Source organism: Mastigoproctus giganteus, chromosome 11 (assembly GCF_048544385.1).
Source record: "Mastigoproctus giganteus isolate SK-2022 chromosome 11, ASM4854438v1, whole genome shotgun sequence".
In the NCBI taxonomy this organism is placed as follows: Eukaryota; Metazoa; Arthropoda; class Arachnida; order Uropygi; family Thelyphonidae; genus Mastigoproctus; species Mastigoproctus giganteus.
In genome coordinates, this window is record NC_143585.1 from 72608258 (window position 1) to 72625327 (window position 17070).

The following is a 17070-nucleotide window of genomic DNA, read 5'->3' on the forward strand; positions in this document are numbered from 1 at the left end:
ACTATATCATGCCAAAGGAGGCATCTAAAGGAAATGAAGAACAGCAAGGTGATAAACAGAGAAAGTGTGTCTGCACAACATAGATTGCTTGTGGTCGATTGGGTGGCTGCAGCGGACAAAAGTAGGAAATATTCAAGACAAAGGAAGAAAAGGATAAAATGGTGAAGATTGAAAGAGGAGGGTTTGAGGAAGGAGTTTAGGGAAAAGGTGCTAAAAGGAATAAAGTTACCGGAAGACTTGCAAGAGTGGTGGAAGTTAAATAGTTGTATCATAAGGAAAGTTGGAGAAGAGCTGTTCGGGAAACATCAGGAAAGGGGGTGCCGGAGGGAAAGGAGGCTTGGTGGTTGAATGAGGAAGTGCAATCGGTGATAAAACAAAAGGAGATGAAGAAAAGATGGAATTTAACAGGTAGCCAGGAAGTTAAAGAAGCAAATAAGGAGGCAAAAGGGGCTGTGGCAATAGCAAAGGTGAGGGCAGTAGACGAGGCCTATGGGGAACTGGAAAGGAAAGATGGAGATAGGCAATTGATGAGAATAGCCAAAGCGAGAGACAAGGCATCAAAGGACTTCTCATCAATAAAACAGATAAAAGATGAGAAAGGAGTGGTTATCCAGGAGAAGGTTAAGGAAAGGTGGAAAGACTATTTTAAAAAGTTATTAAATGAGGAAAACCCAAGAGCATTATGCGAGGATGGAGAGACGAATGAAAGAGTAGTGGAAGGCATAAACAGGAAAGAAGTGGAAAGCGCACTCAGAAAAATTAAGAGGGGGAAAGCAGTAGGGATTGATCAGATACCAGTAGAGGTATGGAGAAGTCTGGGCAAAGGAGGGATCGATATCCTATGGGATTTTATGGAAAAACTGTGGCAGCAGGAGAGGATACCTGATGAGTGGAGGGAAAGTATACTTGTGCCAATCTGTAAAGGAAAGGGTGATGTGCAGGAATGTGGGAACTACAGGGGAATAAAGTTAATGTCTCATTCGATGAAGATCTGGGAAAGAATTGTGGAAGGAAGGATAAGGCAGGAGACGGAAATAGGAGAGGAACAGTTTGGTTTCATGCCGGGAAGAGGAACAACAGATGCAGTCTTTGCTTTAAGGCAGGTGATGGAAAGATACAGGGAGATGCAAGTAGAGTTGGCGCCTCCGTAGCGAGGTGGGCAGGAGCAGCAGTGCGTAGCACATGCTTCTTGATTAGACTGGGGTTCAAGCCCGTGAGCCACCAAATACGGAGGATGCGGAAAAGGTCAGGGAATGACCACCGCATATCCCTGGAGCAATATGGCCTTAGTTGCTAATGCTCCTAAAAACCAAACAACAGCAGCAAGTAGAGTTGCACATGGTGTTCCTAGACCTGGAAAAAGCATATGATAGAGTGCCCAGACAAGAGGTATGGAGATGCATGAGGGAGAAGGGTGCATCAGAAAAGTACATAAGGCTTGTGAAGGAAATGTACGAGGGAGCGGTGACTCAGATTAAGAGTAGTGTAGGTATGACTGAGGGGGTCTATGTAGAAGTTGGACTGTGCCAGGGATCAGCTCTCAGCCCATATCTGTTTGATCTGGTGATGGATGTGTTGGTGAGAGACGTGAAGAGTAGAGCACCATGAAGTATGCTGTTCACAGATGATATTGTACTGTGCGAACCATCCCAAGGAAAGGTAGAGAAGAAATTGGAGGAATGGAGGAAAGCATTGGAAGAAAGAGGCATGAGGATAAGTAGAACAAAGACAGAATATGTGGTATTGAATGGAGAAGATGAGAGTTCTATAAAACTGCAAGAGGAAAAGCTACCATCAGTTTTGAAATTTAAGTATCTGGGATCGAACGTTGAGAGGGATTGGAGGATTGAGTGCAGAAATACAGCATAGAGTGCAATGTGGATGGTTGAACTGGAGAAAGATGAGTGGGGTGCTGTGTGATAAGAAAGTAAATTGTAGAATTAAGGGAAGAGTGTATAAAACTGTGGTTAGACCCACATTGATGTACGGTGCTGAGACATGGGCGATTTGAAGGGCCCAGGAGAAGAAGATGGAAGTGGTGGAGATGAGGATGCTAAGATGGATGTGTGGTGTGATGAGGAAGGACAGGATAAGAAATGACTACATCAGAGGTAGTCATTTCTTATCCTGTCCTTCCTCATCACACCACACAGGATAAGAAATAACTACATCAGAGGTACGGTTATGGTGGGGCCTCTGAGTAAAAAAATTGAGGAATCTAGGTTGAGGTGGCTTGGACATGTGGAACGAAGAAGTGAGGAGTATGTGGGGAGAAGTGTGAAAAGTTTGAGGTGATAGGGAACAGGAAGCGGGGGAGACCTAAGCTGAGATGGAAGGACAAAGTGGCAGAGGATTTAAGAGAGAGGATGGAGGAGAGAGGAAGCCCAGGATAGGGATGAATGAAGGAAAAGAATTAAGGATGGAAATGCCAACCCCCATATAAACTTGGGAAGAAGGCGAAGATAAAGAAGAAGGCTATTTTCCAGGGCCTACTCAAAGTTTTTTCCCTTCTTTTCTGGACTGTCTCTTGTAAATGCCTGTGATGACAAATAGCTTGGACAGTTCGGTTTTTGGATGCTTTAAGTCTATAGTGTTTTTCCCATAAAATTTAGATGTATCCATCTAACTATCTGGGATGGCTCGAAATGAAACTCGCATGCCTTTAACAATATGAAATATATAAATAAAATATTATGCCCTCTTCCATATTTCACTTTACTTATTTTACATCTTATAGATCAAGTGTGTCAAACTCATTTCTGTCGCGGGCCATTTTGTGTGATGGTATGATTTTCGCGGGCTGCATAAAATTTCTTAAATATTATATATTGATTCAGGATTCAGTAGCATAATCAGGATAATTAAAACTCATATGTAATTAACATTTCAATTTTTATTCAGAGATCTACAGAATACAAGTAATTTAGAATTTAGTATGTATAGTGAAGAAATGGGAGTAAAGTGGCTGTTGATGAACTGGTAACCAAAGGGGCGCAAGGCAGCCAAAGTAACACACCTCTATTAGTTACAATTTATTAGGAAACATTTCGGAAATTGCTACAAAGACTGAAGATGGATTGTGTAACAATAACAATTTCCGAAACGTTTCCTAATAAATTGTAACTAATAGAGGTGTGTTACTTTGGCTGCCTTGCATTCCTTTGGTTTTAGTATATATAATTGTTATATTATTATTTTTATTTAAAAATTAAATATTCAATATATTTATGAAAATAATTAACTTGTTTTCCCAGAAATCTGCCAGCGTTTACCCCTTACTAGTTTTTCAACATCAGGAGTCAAAGACTGGGAACATACAATTTTCAGTATGTCGGAAAGATGTTTATCTGTCAGTCTTGATCTATACGCCGTTTTATTTAATTTCATACATGAAAATAATTGCTCGTATAAGTATGTACTCCCAAAGTACCACATAATTTGCGCAGCGAACTTTTTAATTTCCAGGTATTTTTCACCTAAGTAAAAATATATTTTTGGAATTCCTTCTTCTCGACATTTGTCTTTCAAAAATGAATCATTTTGGAAATCAATTAATTCCAGTTGAATCAAAGTGGGAGCTTTTTCGATTTCAAATGAAAAAGGTCCAACAAAAATAAAACATATCTTCTAACTCTTTAAAATCATTAAAACGCTTGTCGAATTCGTTTTTGATTTCCTCAATTTTGTCACAATATTGTGAGAAAGAGCAATTTTGATTTGTGTTTTTAACTGCTCACAAGTAGGAAAATGGGTCAAAACGTCTTTTTTTAAATGATTTTTAATCAACGTCAGTTTTTGTACAAAATTTGCTATTGCGTCGTACATGTTCGTTATTAACTTATTTTTACCTTGCAATGAAATGTTAAGATTATTGAGGTGGCTTGTAATATCAATTAAAAATGCCAAATCCTTAATCCACAAAGGATTTTTTATAACTGATACATTTTCATTTCAAGAAAAACTGTTATTTCCTCCAAAAGCATATAAAATCTCTTTAAAACTTTGTGGCATGATAACCATCGAACTTCTGTATAATAAGGAAGATCGTCGAACTCAGATTCTAAATCTTTAAGAAGAGAAGTAAATTGCCGATGGTCGAGTGCTCTCGCTTGAATAAAGTTGATTGTTTTTGTTACTGTTTTCAATACATCGTCCATTTTTAATATTTTTAAATACAGAACTTGTTGATGAATAAGGCAGTGGACAGCCATGATTTTCGGTTTATCTGGGTACTCAACTTGTAATTTTCTAATCAATTTCGACACAAATCCTCGATTTTCACCTGTCATTGATTTAGCGGGAGCATTTATAGGGAGACGAATGGTCGTCTCCCTATCTACCTGGAAATTATATTGCATTTCTTGTCTTACCATAGGAAATCTCTCTCTCCTGCCTCTGTGGGAGATTTTGCTAATAATTATGAGAACTCTACAAATGTTGATCTGGCCAGACTTTCCAATCTTGCTTTGGAAGAGTGGCAACACTCTTGGGATGATTCCTCTCTCGGCAGAATCACATACGCTTTCTTTCCTCGTGTTTTTATTAAAGATAAAAATTTTAACTGGCTTCAACTTGGGTTATTTCCCACTTTCTTAATCACGGGACATGGAATTAATTCTCGTTTGTATAGATTTGGACTCGTCCCCTCTCCTCTCTGCTCTTGTGGCTCTGAGGAGACGGTTGAACATATTGTCCTACATTGTAATTTATATGTGGATTTAAGACAACAATTGTCTATCTGTACAAATGTATATAATTTAGATGATTTTTGGCGCCTGGTTGGGTCGGCGGACTCTCTTTCTGCCTTCTCTTCTTTTGCTAATAGTGTCTTCCGGAGAAGAGCGGCTTTATCAAGGAATAACCCTTGATTTCGTTATTTGTTCTTAATATTTATATATATTACTGTACTGATTTTTTTTTTTTTTTTTTTGAGAGGAGTTTCTTCCTTGCCTAAATTGTCTTGTGTTTTGGACGCAGAGTTTTTGCGTCTTTTTCTGGAGACTTGTTTCAGGTTTTTGCCTGGCCGAGTGGGAGAGATGGACCTCCCCTCTCCCACTTCGAACTCTGTCTGGGTTGCCTGAAATGATTTTCTGTGTTAAATTGTATGTATTTTGTAAATACTGTAATTATCTTGTTAATATCATGCTGCTTTTGTTTGATTTGTTGTTTGCTCTCAGAATTGAGAGTAACTGATTTTATTGTGTTTTAAATCAGCAGTTAATCTTAAATGTTTTTATTGTACATTACTTGTGTAGTTAGCTCATTATTATGTTGAAGAGACAGTTTTCTCTTCTTGCGTTGTCTGTTTGGCTCTGAGGAGTGGGATGGACCTCTCCCTGCTCCCTCAGATCCAACCTTCAGTTGGCTATTCTGGTTGAGTGAGATGATTTTCCTCTCTAGCCTGTCTTACTGCTGGCTGCTTCTCTTGCTGCTTGTGTTTTGATTTAATTTTGTTTTCCTGCGGGGCTGATTATTTGTTGTATTTTTCTTTCCTGCCTGATTGCAGCTGCAATCAGTTGGGTTTTTGCTAGTACCATATAGTTCTTAGTCTAGCATTTTTTTTTTTTTTTTTTTTTTTAGTTGTAAATGGGTTTTGGTTCTGAGGGGTGGGATGGACCTCTCCCCGCCCTCTCAGATCCAATTGCTTTGTTGGCAATTGCCATCCATTTTTTTTTTTTTTTTTTTTTTTGTTTAATGCTTACCTATGCATTATTGTTAATTGTACGTGTCTTGTTATTTGAAACAAGTTTTGTTTTTCGCAGCTTGTGGTAGCAGCTTTGCACTTGCTGGTTATGTACATATGTTTATAGATTAGATTACTTGTGCAGAGACATTTTCTCTGCATATTAATTAATTATTGTTTAATACTTAACTTATTATTTTGATCTGTTATACTTAGATTTAAATTTAGAATTGCTTTGATTCGGTTAACTAATTTATTTGTACAGTATTTATTGGTTTTGCCTTTGGCATATCTTTGCCTTGGGTGAGTTCTGTTTGTCTCTTTGTGTTTTGTATATAAGTTTCTGCATTTCTTCTGGTTGACTATTTCTGTTAATTTCTTGGTTGACTAATTTTTCAGCCAAGATTTTAATTACTTATTTTGTAAATATTGTATATTTTACTCTCTGCTTATGCAGTGTAATTTGTTAATATGTTTACTGCTATGTTTCATATCGGTGACATAAGTATTTATTTTTTATCTTAATTTATTCTTTTAAGTGGCTATCTAATAGCCACTTGTACATTACCTATGTTCTTTCCTTGAGACTTTTCTTTTTCCCCTTGTCGGTGCAAGTTGGGCTTCCTTCCCGGCTAGGGGAATCTTTCTTTCAAATGTACAAGCCTTCAGGCTTCAAAATTTTACCTCTTCAAGCTCTCTCGCTTGTTAGATTTTCCAACTAGTGTTTTCCTCTTTCCTGTTTCTTCTTTTTCCTGAGAGAGTGTTTTGCTCCCATTTCTTCTTCTACTTTCTTTTCTCCTACTTTATCCTCCCTATTCATTATTTACTATAACCGGGATTCCACTTGTTGGAATCCCACTAAGTGTAATTTAGATAGTTCCTGGAGCGCCTCCACGTGGCTAGGGACGGGAGTCGGGACGCAGGTAGCTTGCTCCCTGCCTCCCGGCTGCTAAGACTCCAGGGCCGGCAAACAACAACCATCACAACACACATATATACTTACACACACACACACTTACACACACTTGCCGGCTATAAATAACCTACAGATGCTACAGCGGTATATAGGGGTAACCCTGGAGGCCGCAATCAATACAAGAATACCTTGTCCCTTGTCATTGATTTAGCACCGTCAGTTGTTACAGACACAAGTCTGTCAGATGGAAGCTTACACTTTTCTAAAATTGCTCCACACAGCAGAAAAAATATCTTCGCCAGTCGTAGTTCCAAGAAGAGGGATAACTTCCAACAATTCTTTGGTGATCCTCATGTTATTATCGCAACCACGAAAAAATACAGCAACTTGAGCAACATCTCGTATATCTGTACTTTCATCAATCACAATTGAAAAGAACACGACTTCTGTAGATATATCCTGTAGTTGTGAACTGATGTTAGCTACCATTTCGCTAATTCTCTCTACCACTGTATTTCTTGATAATGAAATATCGCGAAACGATTGCAGGACAGACAATTTCAGCTGCTTTTATCATACATTCTTTAATTAACGAACCATCCATGAACTATTTTGAACGTTTTGCTAACAAATAGCTTATTTCGTAACTTGCTTTTGCTACTGATTCATTAGTTTTCATGAATTTTGTAAATACTTGTCATTGACTATGAATTGTTTTCTTAATTGTTTTTAATTTTTCTTCTCTTGTTTTTCCTTCGAAGCCCGAATATTGTTCCTTATGATTAGAGTTATAATGCCGCTTAATGTTGTATTCTTTAGCAACACTAATATTTTCCTTACAAATTAAGCATGTAATTTTACTGTTCACTTCCATACAAAAATAGTTCAGCTCCCACTCAGTTTTTCAGTTATCAATTTTTCTTTTCTTGGCTGGTGTTGAAAGCGACATTTTCTATATAAATTCTATAGTTGAAATTAAAATTATAAAATTTAAAAAACGATTACTTAGGTATTAGTTAAATTATAGATAGCACACAACACAACAGATCCCAACAAAGAAACTAGTATGAATGAAGTATCTTTTCGATAAAATTATAAAAAAACGCTGCATTTGCAATATTCTAATATTAGTTTAAATGTAAAAGAAATTTAGATTAAGATTTCTCCATTTAAAAAATATTTAAAAAAATAAATATTTTATTTTTAAAGAAATAAACTAAAAAGTTACAATGTTATTTAAAGATAATAATTTCAATTTTTATTCATTTGAAATTACTATTTATATTTTTAGTTCTTTCTAATCAAGGCTCCATGGATCCAGTCTTTTTTTTAATTATTATCAATTAAAATGATTAGTTTTATATTTATTACAGAGGTTTTTTAATCCTTATAGTCTAGAATTATAAATAGGTCCTTTTTAATTGTTTACTTTAACATTTTATTTTTGGGCATCGTGGGCCACAAAAATTTTGTCGCGGGCCACCAGTTTAACACCCTAGTTATAGATGATTGTTAATATCTTTTGCAACTAAGGATACCTTAGTCCGCGTACATAGGCCTATAATTTATAAAGGGTTGCATATTACACTTTGTGTATTTATCTACACTAAAAGTTTAAATAAATAAAATTAACATTATGTATTGTACAAATATCGAGAGTTTTTGATTTCTTAAACAAGCATGCACTTTTCTTCAGTGTATCCAATACATGAAATTAATATTTTATATATAAATGAAACCACAAAAGCTGAAATTCTGACAAAATTTACTTCTGTATTCTGAAGAATATATGTTTTAAAGAATATATATGTTATAAAGAATATATGTTTCATTACTGTTAAAATACCACTATTTAAGATAACTATTATTAATGTGCCACAAACTTATTTTAGCAAACTTACTTTTGAATGTTCAGATGGCACAAAGTTTTTCTTTGGTATAGCTTTTGGCCATTTGTTAGTTAAAACGGTATCCTTCAATGGAAAGCCAAAGACATACTTTTGGACCACTTTTATAATTTCCATGGCATCCAAGAACACAGCATTTTTCAGGCATTATTAAAAATTTCAAAGCACTTTTATGAGCTGAAATATCACAAGACAAATATACATACAAATACAACAGCACTAATAATGCCAGCAAAAACACTACTAATGAATAAATGCTTCAGCTCTACTGGAATTAGTTCTTGACCTTTATCCCTCCACCCACTTTGCAGAATGGATTAGCCCACCTATAACGTAGTAAATTGTCTTTGTTTTTAAGGTGGTGGTGGTGGTGCTAGAGACCACCTGCCAAATAGTGAGAAGGCAATAAACTTTGAAACAGCTGTCCCAGCAGTATCTCAAATTTTTACATGTGATAGCAGATTCACATATTTAGGTGATAGAGCTGAGGATATTGGCATTTGTCTATAAGATTGAGCATAAGCCTAAGCTTTAATGCAGAGTACTCTGCACTTGGTCTTCAGTGAGAGCAAGTCTCTCCATGATCAAAATCATATGCAAGTAACAGGCAATTATTTTGATTTTTATTCAACTTTTGCATTTCGTAAGGCAAACATTGCCCAATTCTAGATTTAAAGACAAACATAATAGTCATTATGTTTTTTAAATGAAATTGTTCTTACATAAACGGCTTAGCTGTTCACTTAAAACAAAATACATTATTTGCAGCTTGGCATACATTCTCCACTACCTACCAGCTGATGACAAGCAAGTAATCTTCATAACAGTTGTTCTGTTGGTGTCTGAGATTTTTAAATGTATATTGGATTCACCTATTCAGAGAAGCTGTACAATTTTAAAAAGAAATTGGCAACATAGGCAGAACCATGGCTGAGGATGTTTGTCTGCAAGTTGAACATAAGCCAAAGCCTTAACACCAAGTACTCGGTGCTGGGTCTTCACTGAGAGCAAAAAGATCTTTCTATAATCGAAATGTAACAGGAACACGTATGAATTTTGATTTTATTTCAGCTACTGCATTGAAATACTCCTGCAGTACTATAGCGGTGTTAATGCTGTTTATTGGGATTTATTGTGAATAACAAATGTCATAAAATGTGAATTAGAATACATTTTCTAGTACTGTTTTTTTTAGACACATGCAAATACATAATGCACCTATTGGCCTCACTGTCTGTCCCCATGAAACAACTCAACTCCAAGTGGAAAGGTTTTTACAGAATTTTTGGAACTCTTTTAATGTGACAATTATTATTATTTATTTTTATTTTTTACATAATCAGATTGATTATTTGTATGCTGTAGGTGAATTTAAATCCATGAAGAAATAAGTGCATCACAAAAAAAGTTGAGTGAATATTACTTTGTGAGATATGTGCAGTGAAGTGAATAGGATTACCTTATATATTAGTCAATTAGTTATATGAATTTCATTTTTATTAATCACAGAAAATGGAAAAAATCAGTGCACCTGAAATGTAAGAAATGCACACACATCACTTACTCTTTTGTGGTAGTTTATTTAATAATAAGTTTTTCTTCTTATTATTATGTTGGTAGAATTGGAAGACCAAGGAGTTGAATTCACAAGTGATGATGATGTGGTGATTTGATTAATTTAATAATTTAATAATATAAACAGCTGTAGACAAATTTGGATAGAAGGTCACCTGCAGAATAGTATAAATTTAATTGAACTAAAAAAATATTGTAAAATTTTCCAAAGTTCTCATTAGTTACCAACAGTACTTAATGCAGGAAACAATAACTTCACAAACATCAGAAATTTGTTATATGTTCAGTAATTTAAAGTATTTAAATATAGAAATATGTCATATGAAATTAGTAGGAAAGGAATCCATAATTGATCCTGATTTCAGTTAGTTCTAATTATTGAGCTTTGATCAATCAGGGTTCAATAATTAGATTATTTCACTATTTCATTAAATTATAATCACTGTTTCAACAAAATTATTGGTATAGAGTGAACTCTATTTGGTTTAATTAGTATTTTTTGACAAATTACTTTCATCTGTATTAAGTAATGCAAATTAGATAAAAAGAAATGGATCTAAATTGCATTCCATTTTTTTGGTATCTCAGGATTACCGTTATGAAATAATTTTTCAAGTACTAATACTACGCTGGCTTATTTATCACTTTAGGTGGCTGCATTTAAACAAGCAGAACAGCAAGAAATAGAATCAATGCATCAGTTACGCATTAGAAACCTTCGAAAACGAGCTGAGGATACTGGAGATGCCCGTTACTGTGTATGCCGCAAAAGTCTGACTAATAACATGCTTCAATGTGAGTTGTGCAAAGATTGGTTTCACGGTAAGTTATTTAGCCATATCAGTATTGATTGCAAGAAATTGATTTTTTTTTTTTATACTAGATTACCCTAACATCTATTCCATTTCTGTGTTTCAGTTAAACATAATGGAGGGGTGGGGGGATATTTTTTTTATTTATTTATTTTGATTATTTTTTTCACAAGTGGACTAAGGAATAAGCCCTCCGTGCCTAATTCAGCAATCGTAGTTGTTCATTCAAGAATATTGTAATTTTTGTGAAAATGTGGTGCATCATATTGATGAAATGAAATGCTTGGTACAGCCACTGACATTGGGAAATCAACCACAAGATAACTGGTATTAATAAATGCCCAATTGAAAAAAGAGAAATGGCCCATACACTTTATCATCCCTAACAGTATAGAAGTGTAGGTATATAGAGTTTCACCATCCCATATTTTAGTATTGTCTCTTAGCCTGTCCAGAAAAACAAAATTGCCTTGTGACTAAAATTTTAGATTGGTTTGCATCATGATCAATTAACAAATCTATTGTCTGACAGCAGAAAAATTGATGATGTTGCACTTAATAAGGACAAAGGGTGGGACGTTCATTTCAGAAGTGGTTCAATATGCAATTTTTTTCTATTTTAAAGAATCATCAAACAAATCATAAAGTTGCTTGGTTATTGCAGTAGCAAGCTATCACGCTTTTTCCTTGTGGGTACAAACATCATGCATAAACATGAGCAATACCAGTTAATTTTCACACATTCAACTAATTGATTTAATTAATTGAAATTGTGCATCTGCACTACTTGGAAAAACCCATAAGAGAATTTATACATTTCAATTTCATACCATTACAGTAATAAGCAGTACAATGTCTTAAGAAAGGAAGTAAGCAGTATCATATCCTAAGAAGGATCTTAAAGCTGTGTGTATTGAATGTAATGCAAATCACAAATACATAGGCAATCAATCACACAAACATTTAATTTATTACAAAAATCAGAAACTTCCAGAAAGTCAAAAGCAACAAGACTACTAGCAACTAAACTCTTCAATAACATTATATGCACAGAAAATTTAAGCTCCTTCAAATTCCTAACAAACAAAAAACAAGCCTCAAATTTACACAAACATTTAGCATTCCCTATAGTAGGGGTGGAGAACCTATGGCACATGGAATTCAACTATTGAACAGTTTTCTTCAAGATTTGTCAAGTTCAGAGAATTGGAAGTAACTGCAAAATTTGTTAAGTTTGCAGACAGTGTAAAACTAGCTGAACTGAACCTGAATATTTTTCAGTGAATTGACCTGGATGATTTTGAGTTGCAATTGATTGATTTTCAGATCAGCTCAATTTGGAGGCAAAAATTTATCGACCTCAGAGCTGATTTAGAAAATATTGAAAGGAAACGATTAGTAATAGGATTAGCAAAGAAAACTGCAGAAAATGAGGTATTAAAAGTTTTTGAATTCCATTCCTGAAACTTTTGTCTGTTTAAAAAACCTGGCAAGAGCATTACTAACAATTTTCTCATCAACATATTCTTGTGAGTCGTTGTTCTCAGTGATGAACTTTGTTAAGGAGTAGTAGTCTTACAGATGAAACTAGTGCTACGTGCACAGTTCTAAAAGTTACAAAGTATAAGCCTGATGTAAAGTATCTGTCGTAAATTGTGTAGCAACAAAAGTCTTATTGATGTTTTATATTTATAATATAAGAGAGGTTTATCATTTTATATTAAATTTGTTCTGTAAGCTAAAAGTTACATTTTTGTTATGATTTTTTTTAATACCTTTATTAAAGCATCTTTGAAATAATGTCTTTTATTTCATTCTTTTTTTTTTTTTTTTTTTTGTTACACTTTTGTCAATAAAAATGTATATGAGAAAAACAATAATACAGTAGAACGTCAATGATCCGAACTAATTGGAACCACAGTTGGTTCAGTTAATTAAATAGTTCAGATAATCAAACATACATGAGATACTCAGTTTATACAGAGTGTAATTAGACCCACAATTAAAATGTATGCAAGGTGTTTTGAAATATGAACTATTATAAAAAATAGATTTAGGAAATGGTTTGTAAATAATCAAAACTTTTTGAAGAAACAATGTATATTATATTTATTTTGAACTTATTTAATTGTTTTACATGGTTTCAACTATAAACCACACTTTTTTTACATAAACAGAAATAAACAAACACAAATAAGAATATAATTGAATCTTGGGAAGGTTTATTTTTTAAAATATGTAATTTTGAATTTTTCTTTGAACCATGTGAGATTGTCATTTTTTGCAGCGAAATCTCTCATCCTCTTTAATAGCAGTATCTCTGTAGAACTGCATTCAGACTGTTACACCATGCCATTGCAGTTTCTAGCACAGTGAAGGCCTTCACGTAAGTGGGCCTTCAAATGCATTAAGTGGAGGAGTAATATTTCAGTCTAACAACCAGTGCACTAAAAGCAGTAATTTGCTTTTAGTGCACTGGTTGTGCATAGATACTGTAATTTTGGGGGGGGGGATGATGGTGGTTCAGATAATCGATGTTCTTATATACTTTGCAAAATTCCAAGCTGCACATGTGATGGTAGTTTTTTTTTTTTAAAGATCTAGCCAATTTTGCCAGGCACCCTTAAAAATTTTTTCCACCCCTGCCCTGTAGCATATAGTTGGACTCTCCAATCCAAAATGCAGGAGGAGGATGAGCTAAAGAAGTCATGGGCAGTTATAGACCAGTGAGTTTGACTTGTATGGTTGATATAAGATTATGGTTAAATGTGCAGTATGGTTTTATTTTTGGTTAATGTTGAAATATTGGTTAATTTGTGGTTTAAAAATGCAATGTGATTATTGTTACTGTTATTATTATCAAAATCTTGAAGTGACATGTTGTGACATCCTTAGATGGCCATGGTCTACCTGGGCATCTACAAGAAATATGATGCACACGGTTAGTGGGCTTATACAGAAATTTACAATTGGCACTTAAAATTATTGGAGCAGTATATTCAAATATGCAACAATTAATCCAGAATAGTTGAGATAGTGAAGCAATTTCTTGACATGAATTTACAGGACCACCTCAACAAGAATGGTATCCTAAATAGGATTCAGTGTGGTTTTATGCTGAATCTCATGAAGAAAGAAAATGTTGCCTTATAACTAAAATAAATTTCTGGCTGGAGTAGTTTATATATTAGGTAGGGAGGAATTAAAGGATGTTCACATTGGGAAAGGCTTGAAGATTATGATACAGAAGGACATAAACTTCAACATTCAGTCTTGGCATGTGGTAGAAGGACACACAAAGAGGCAGTGATGATCGTAGGGGGCCACACTTAGAATATTGTATCTAGGTCTGGGAGCTTCATCTAAAGAAAGAGATAATAGATCTTCTGGTGGAGTTGCAAAGAAGTGCAGCTAGATTTAGACTTGGTCTCGTGAAGTTTACCTTCAGATGGCATTTTGTGGAATGTTGGAATAAGTTACCTGTAAGGGTAGCTGAGGTAGAGAGTTTGAAAAAATTCAAGGATGTATTGGATAACGACATTTTTGATTATGAGAATAACAATAACTTAAGGGTATTTTTGGGGAGATGCAGAATAAGTTTTTCTTGGTGTCATTATACCATTTTAATACTACAGCTGGGCACGATTCTTTAATGATAACTGTACACCAGTACAGTTGTTATTTCACTTGTTATGCGCTGGTCCCACAGGAACTAGTAGTTGTTGGTGACTCTATTGTCAGGGACACGGGGAACATGCTTTGTAAAAAGGATAGGTGGAATAGGACCAGGGTATGTCTGCCAGGGGCAAAGGTTGATGACGTAGAGCGGATATCATCTTTTAAGGGCACAAAAGGTGATATAGTTGTACACGTTGGCACTAATGATATTAAGAGTAGGAGACCGGCGGAATTACTTAGCAAGTACAGGTCACTGTTGAAAAAAAGCCGTGAATTTGAATTTGAATTTGAATTCGGGTTGAATTTGAAAGTGTCTGCAATTCTGCCCAGACATGATAGGAGGGAGTATATGATGAGGGCCTTGTCGATCAATTCGGCCCTGGAGGGATTGTGCAAGGCTCAAGGGGTAGAATTTTTTTCAGCCTGGACTGTACTTGTTAACAGGAGAGATTGCTTCTACAGGGATGGGATACACTTAAATAGAAAGGATGCAAGAATTTTTGCTAATGCTGTCGAGGCAGTGTTAGGTGGGTCGGAAAACTGCTAGTTGGGGGGGATACAAGGACTAATAAATTAACAGTAGCCACTGGCAGAGGTGAAAGTGATTCTTGCACTGCTTCTATTGAAATGAGCAGAAGCCTGAAAAACAAGATGCAGGATATTTCAGAGACTGCTGGGAGTCATTGCAGTACAAGTACACACATGGGTTGTGTTAGGGTAGCTAAGAATAGAAACAGGTGCATGTATACCTGCGTGTACACCAATGCTAGGAGTTTGGTAAATAAATTTGATGAATTTGAGGTATTGCTCAAAACATCAAAGGCAGATATTGTTGGGATATCAGAGACGTGGTGTCACACAGATATAAGTAATGTGGAACTGGAATTTGGGGAATACAATGTGTATAGAAAGGATAGACAGGACAGGAGGGGAGGAGGGGTTATGCTATTAATTAAGAAACACATAAAGTCAAAGGAAGTGAAGCCAGTCAGCATCGATGGACAGGGCAGTGTCGAGTCAGTTTGGTGTGACATAAGCATAGGGAAATCAAAATTGAGAGTAGGAGTGTGCTATAGGCCTAATGACTCTGATGAGTATAATAAGATATTGTACAGGGAAATAGAGTGGGCCAGTAAATCAGAGAGTCTTCTAATGGGGGATTTTAATTTCCCAGATATTGACTGGAATTTGTGGGTTGGTCACTCGCACACTAGCAAGGCTTTTGTGGATTTATTGGATGATTGTTTCCTACATCAGCATGTTCGTGAGGCAACAAGAGGGAGCAATACTCTTGATCTGATTATCAGTAGTGATTCTTCATGCATTAAGAATCTGCAGATAAATGAATCACTAGGTGGCAGTGATCACAGTGTGTTGAAGTGGGATTTACTCAAGGAGGTAACTACCATCAGAGGTAAAGGGAAGGGTTTTTGTTTTCGTAAAGGCGACTATGATAGTCTGAGACAGTATTTAAATTCTATACAGTGGGACCAACTGATGATGTTACCAACAGCAAATTCAAAATGGGAAGCATTCAAGGAACTAATCTTGGAGGCTACCAGGCTTTACATACCAACTAAGAAATATTGTTCAAGGTTTAGGCCTAAATGGTTGTCAGATGAACTAATGAGACATGTGGCAGAGAAGAAAAATGCATGGGATACATACAAATTAATGGGTGACATGGAAGCCTATGATAGATATAAGTTGGTCTGTAACCAAGTCACAAAGGAGATTAGGCAGGCAAAGGCAGACTACGAAAAATCCTTGGCAAAGGATGCAAAGAAAAACAGAAAAGAGTTCTTTACATATTTAAACTCAAGAAGGAAAGGGATGAATCAGATTGGTCCACTGGATATTGATGGTTCAACAGTTGAGGATCCTGCTCAGGTGGCTAACAATCTAAACGAGTATTTTGCATCTACATTCACGCATGAGGAGTTATTCAGGAAGGAGAATGATGTAGGTAAAGTAAACATTGGCAGTGAGCTGGATGATTTTGTAATAACTGAGAGGGAAGTGGAGGAGAGATTGTTGAGGATAAACATAAAAAAGGCACCTGGGGTGGATGGGATCTATCCAGTTATATTAAAGGAGGCAGCAAAGGAAGTAAGCAAACCCCTAGCCATAATTATGAGAGCTTCTTTGGACTCAGGGGAGGTACCCATAGACTGGAGATGTAACCCCAATTCACAAAGGAGTATCAAAGGCTGACACAAGTAATTATAGACCTGTTAGTTTAACTTCTGTTCCAGGTAAATTAATGGAGGCACTGGTTAAAGAAGTACTGCAGGATCATCTAGACAAGAATTCAGTTATAGGTCAGACGCAGCATGGTTTTGTTAAGGGCAGGTCTTGCCTGACCAATTTGATTGGATACTATGATGTAGTCACAAAAGATCTGGATGCAGGGAATAACTTTGATATTATATATTTGGATCTTAGAAAGGCTTTTGATACTGTTGCACATGGAAGACTGCTGCACAAATTGGAGCAGTG

At 35.6% G+C, this 17070-nt stretch overlaps 1 protein-coding gene across 5 annotated transcripts in view; it reads left to right on the top strand.

Moving 5' to 3' along the window:
- Positions 1–17070, top strand: part of Kdm5 (Lysine demethylase 5) — a 589167-nt gene that overhangs the window by 422426 nt on the left and 149671 nt on the right. For all 5 annotated transcript variants that reach the window (XM_090384917.1, XM_090384920.1, XM_090384918.1 and 2 more), the window contains one exon: positions 10732–10903. In XM_090384917.1, the coding sequence (XP_090241043.1) occupies positions 10732–10903 (172 nt within the window). The remainder of the gene's footprint in view (positions 1–10731; positions 10904–17070) is intronic.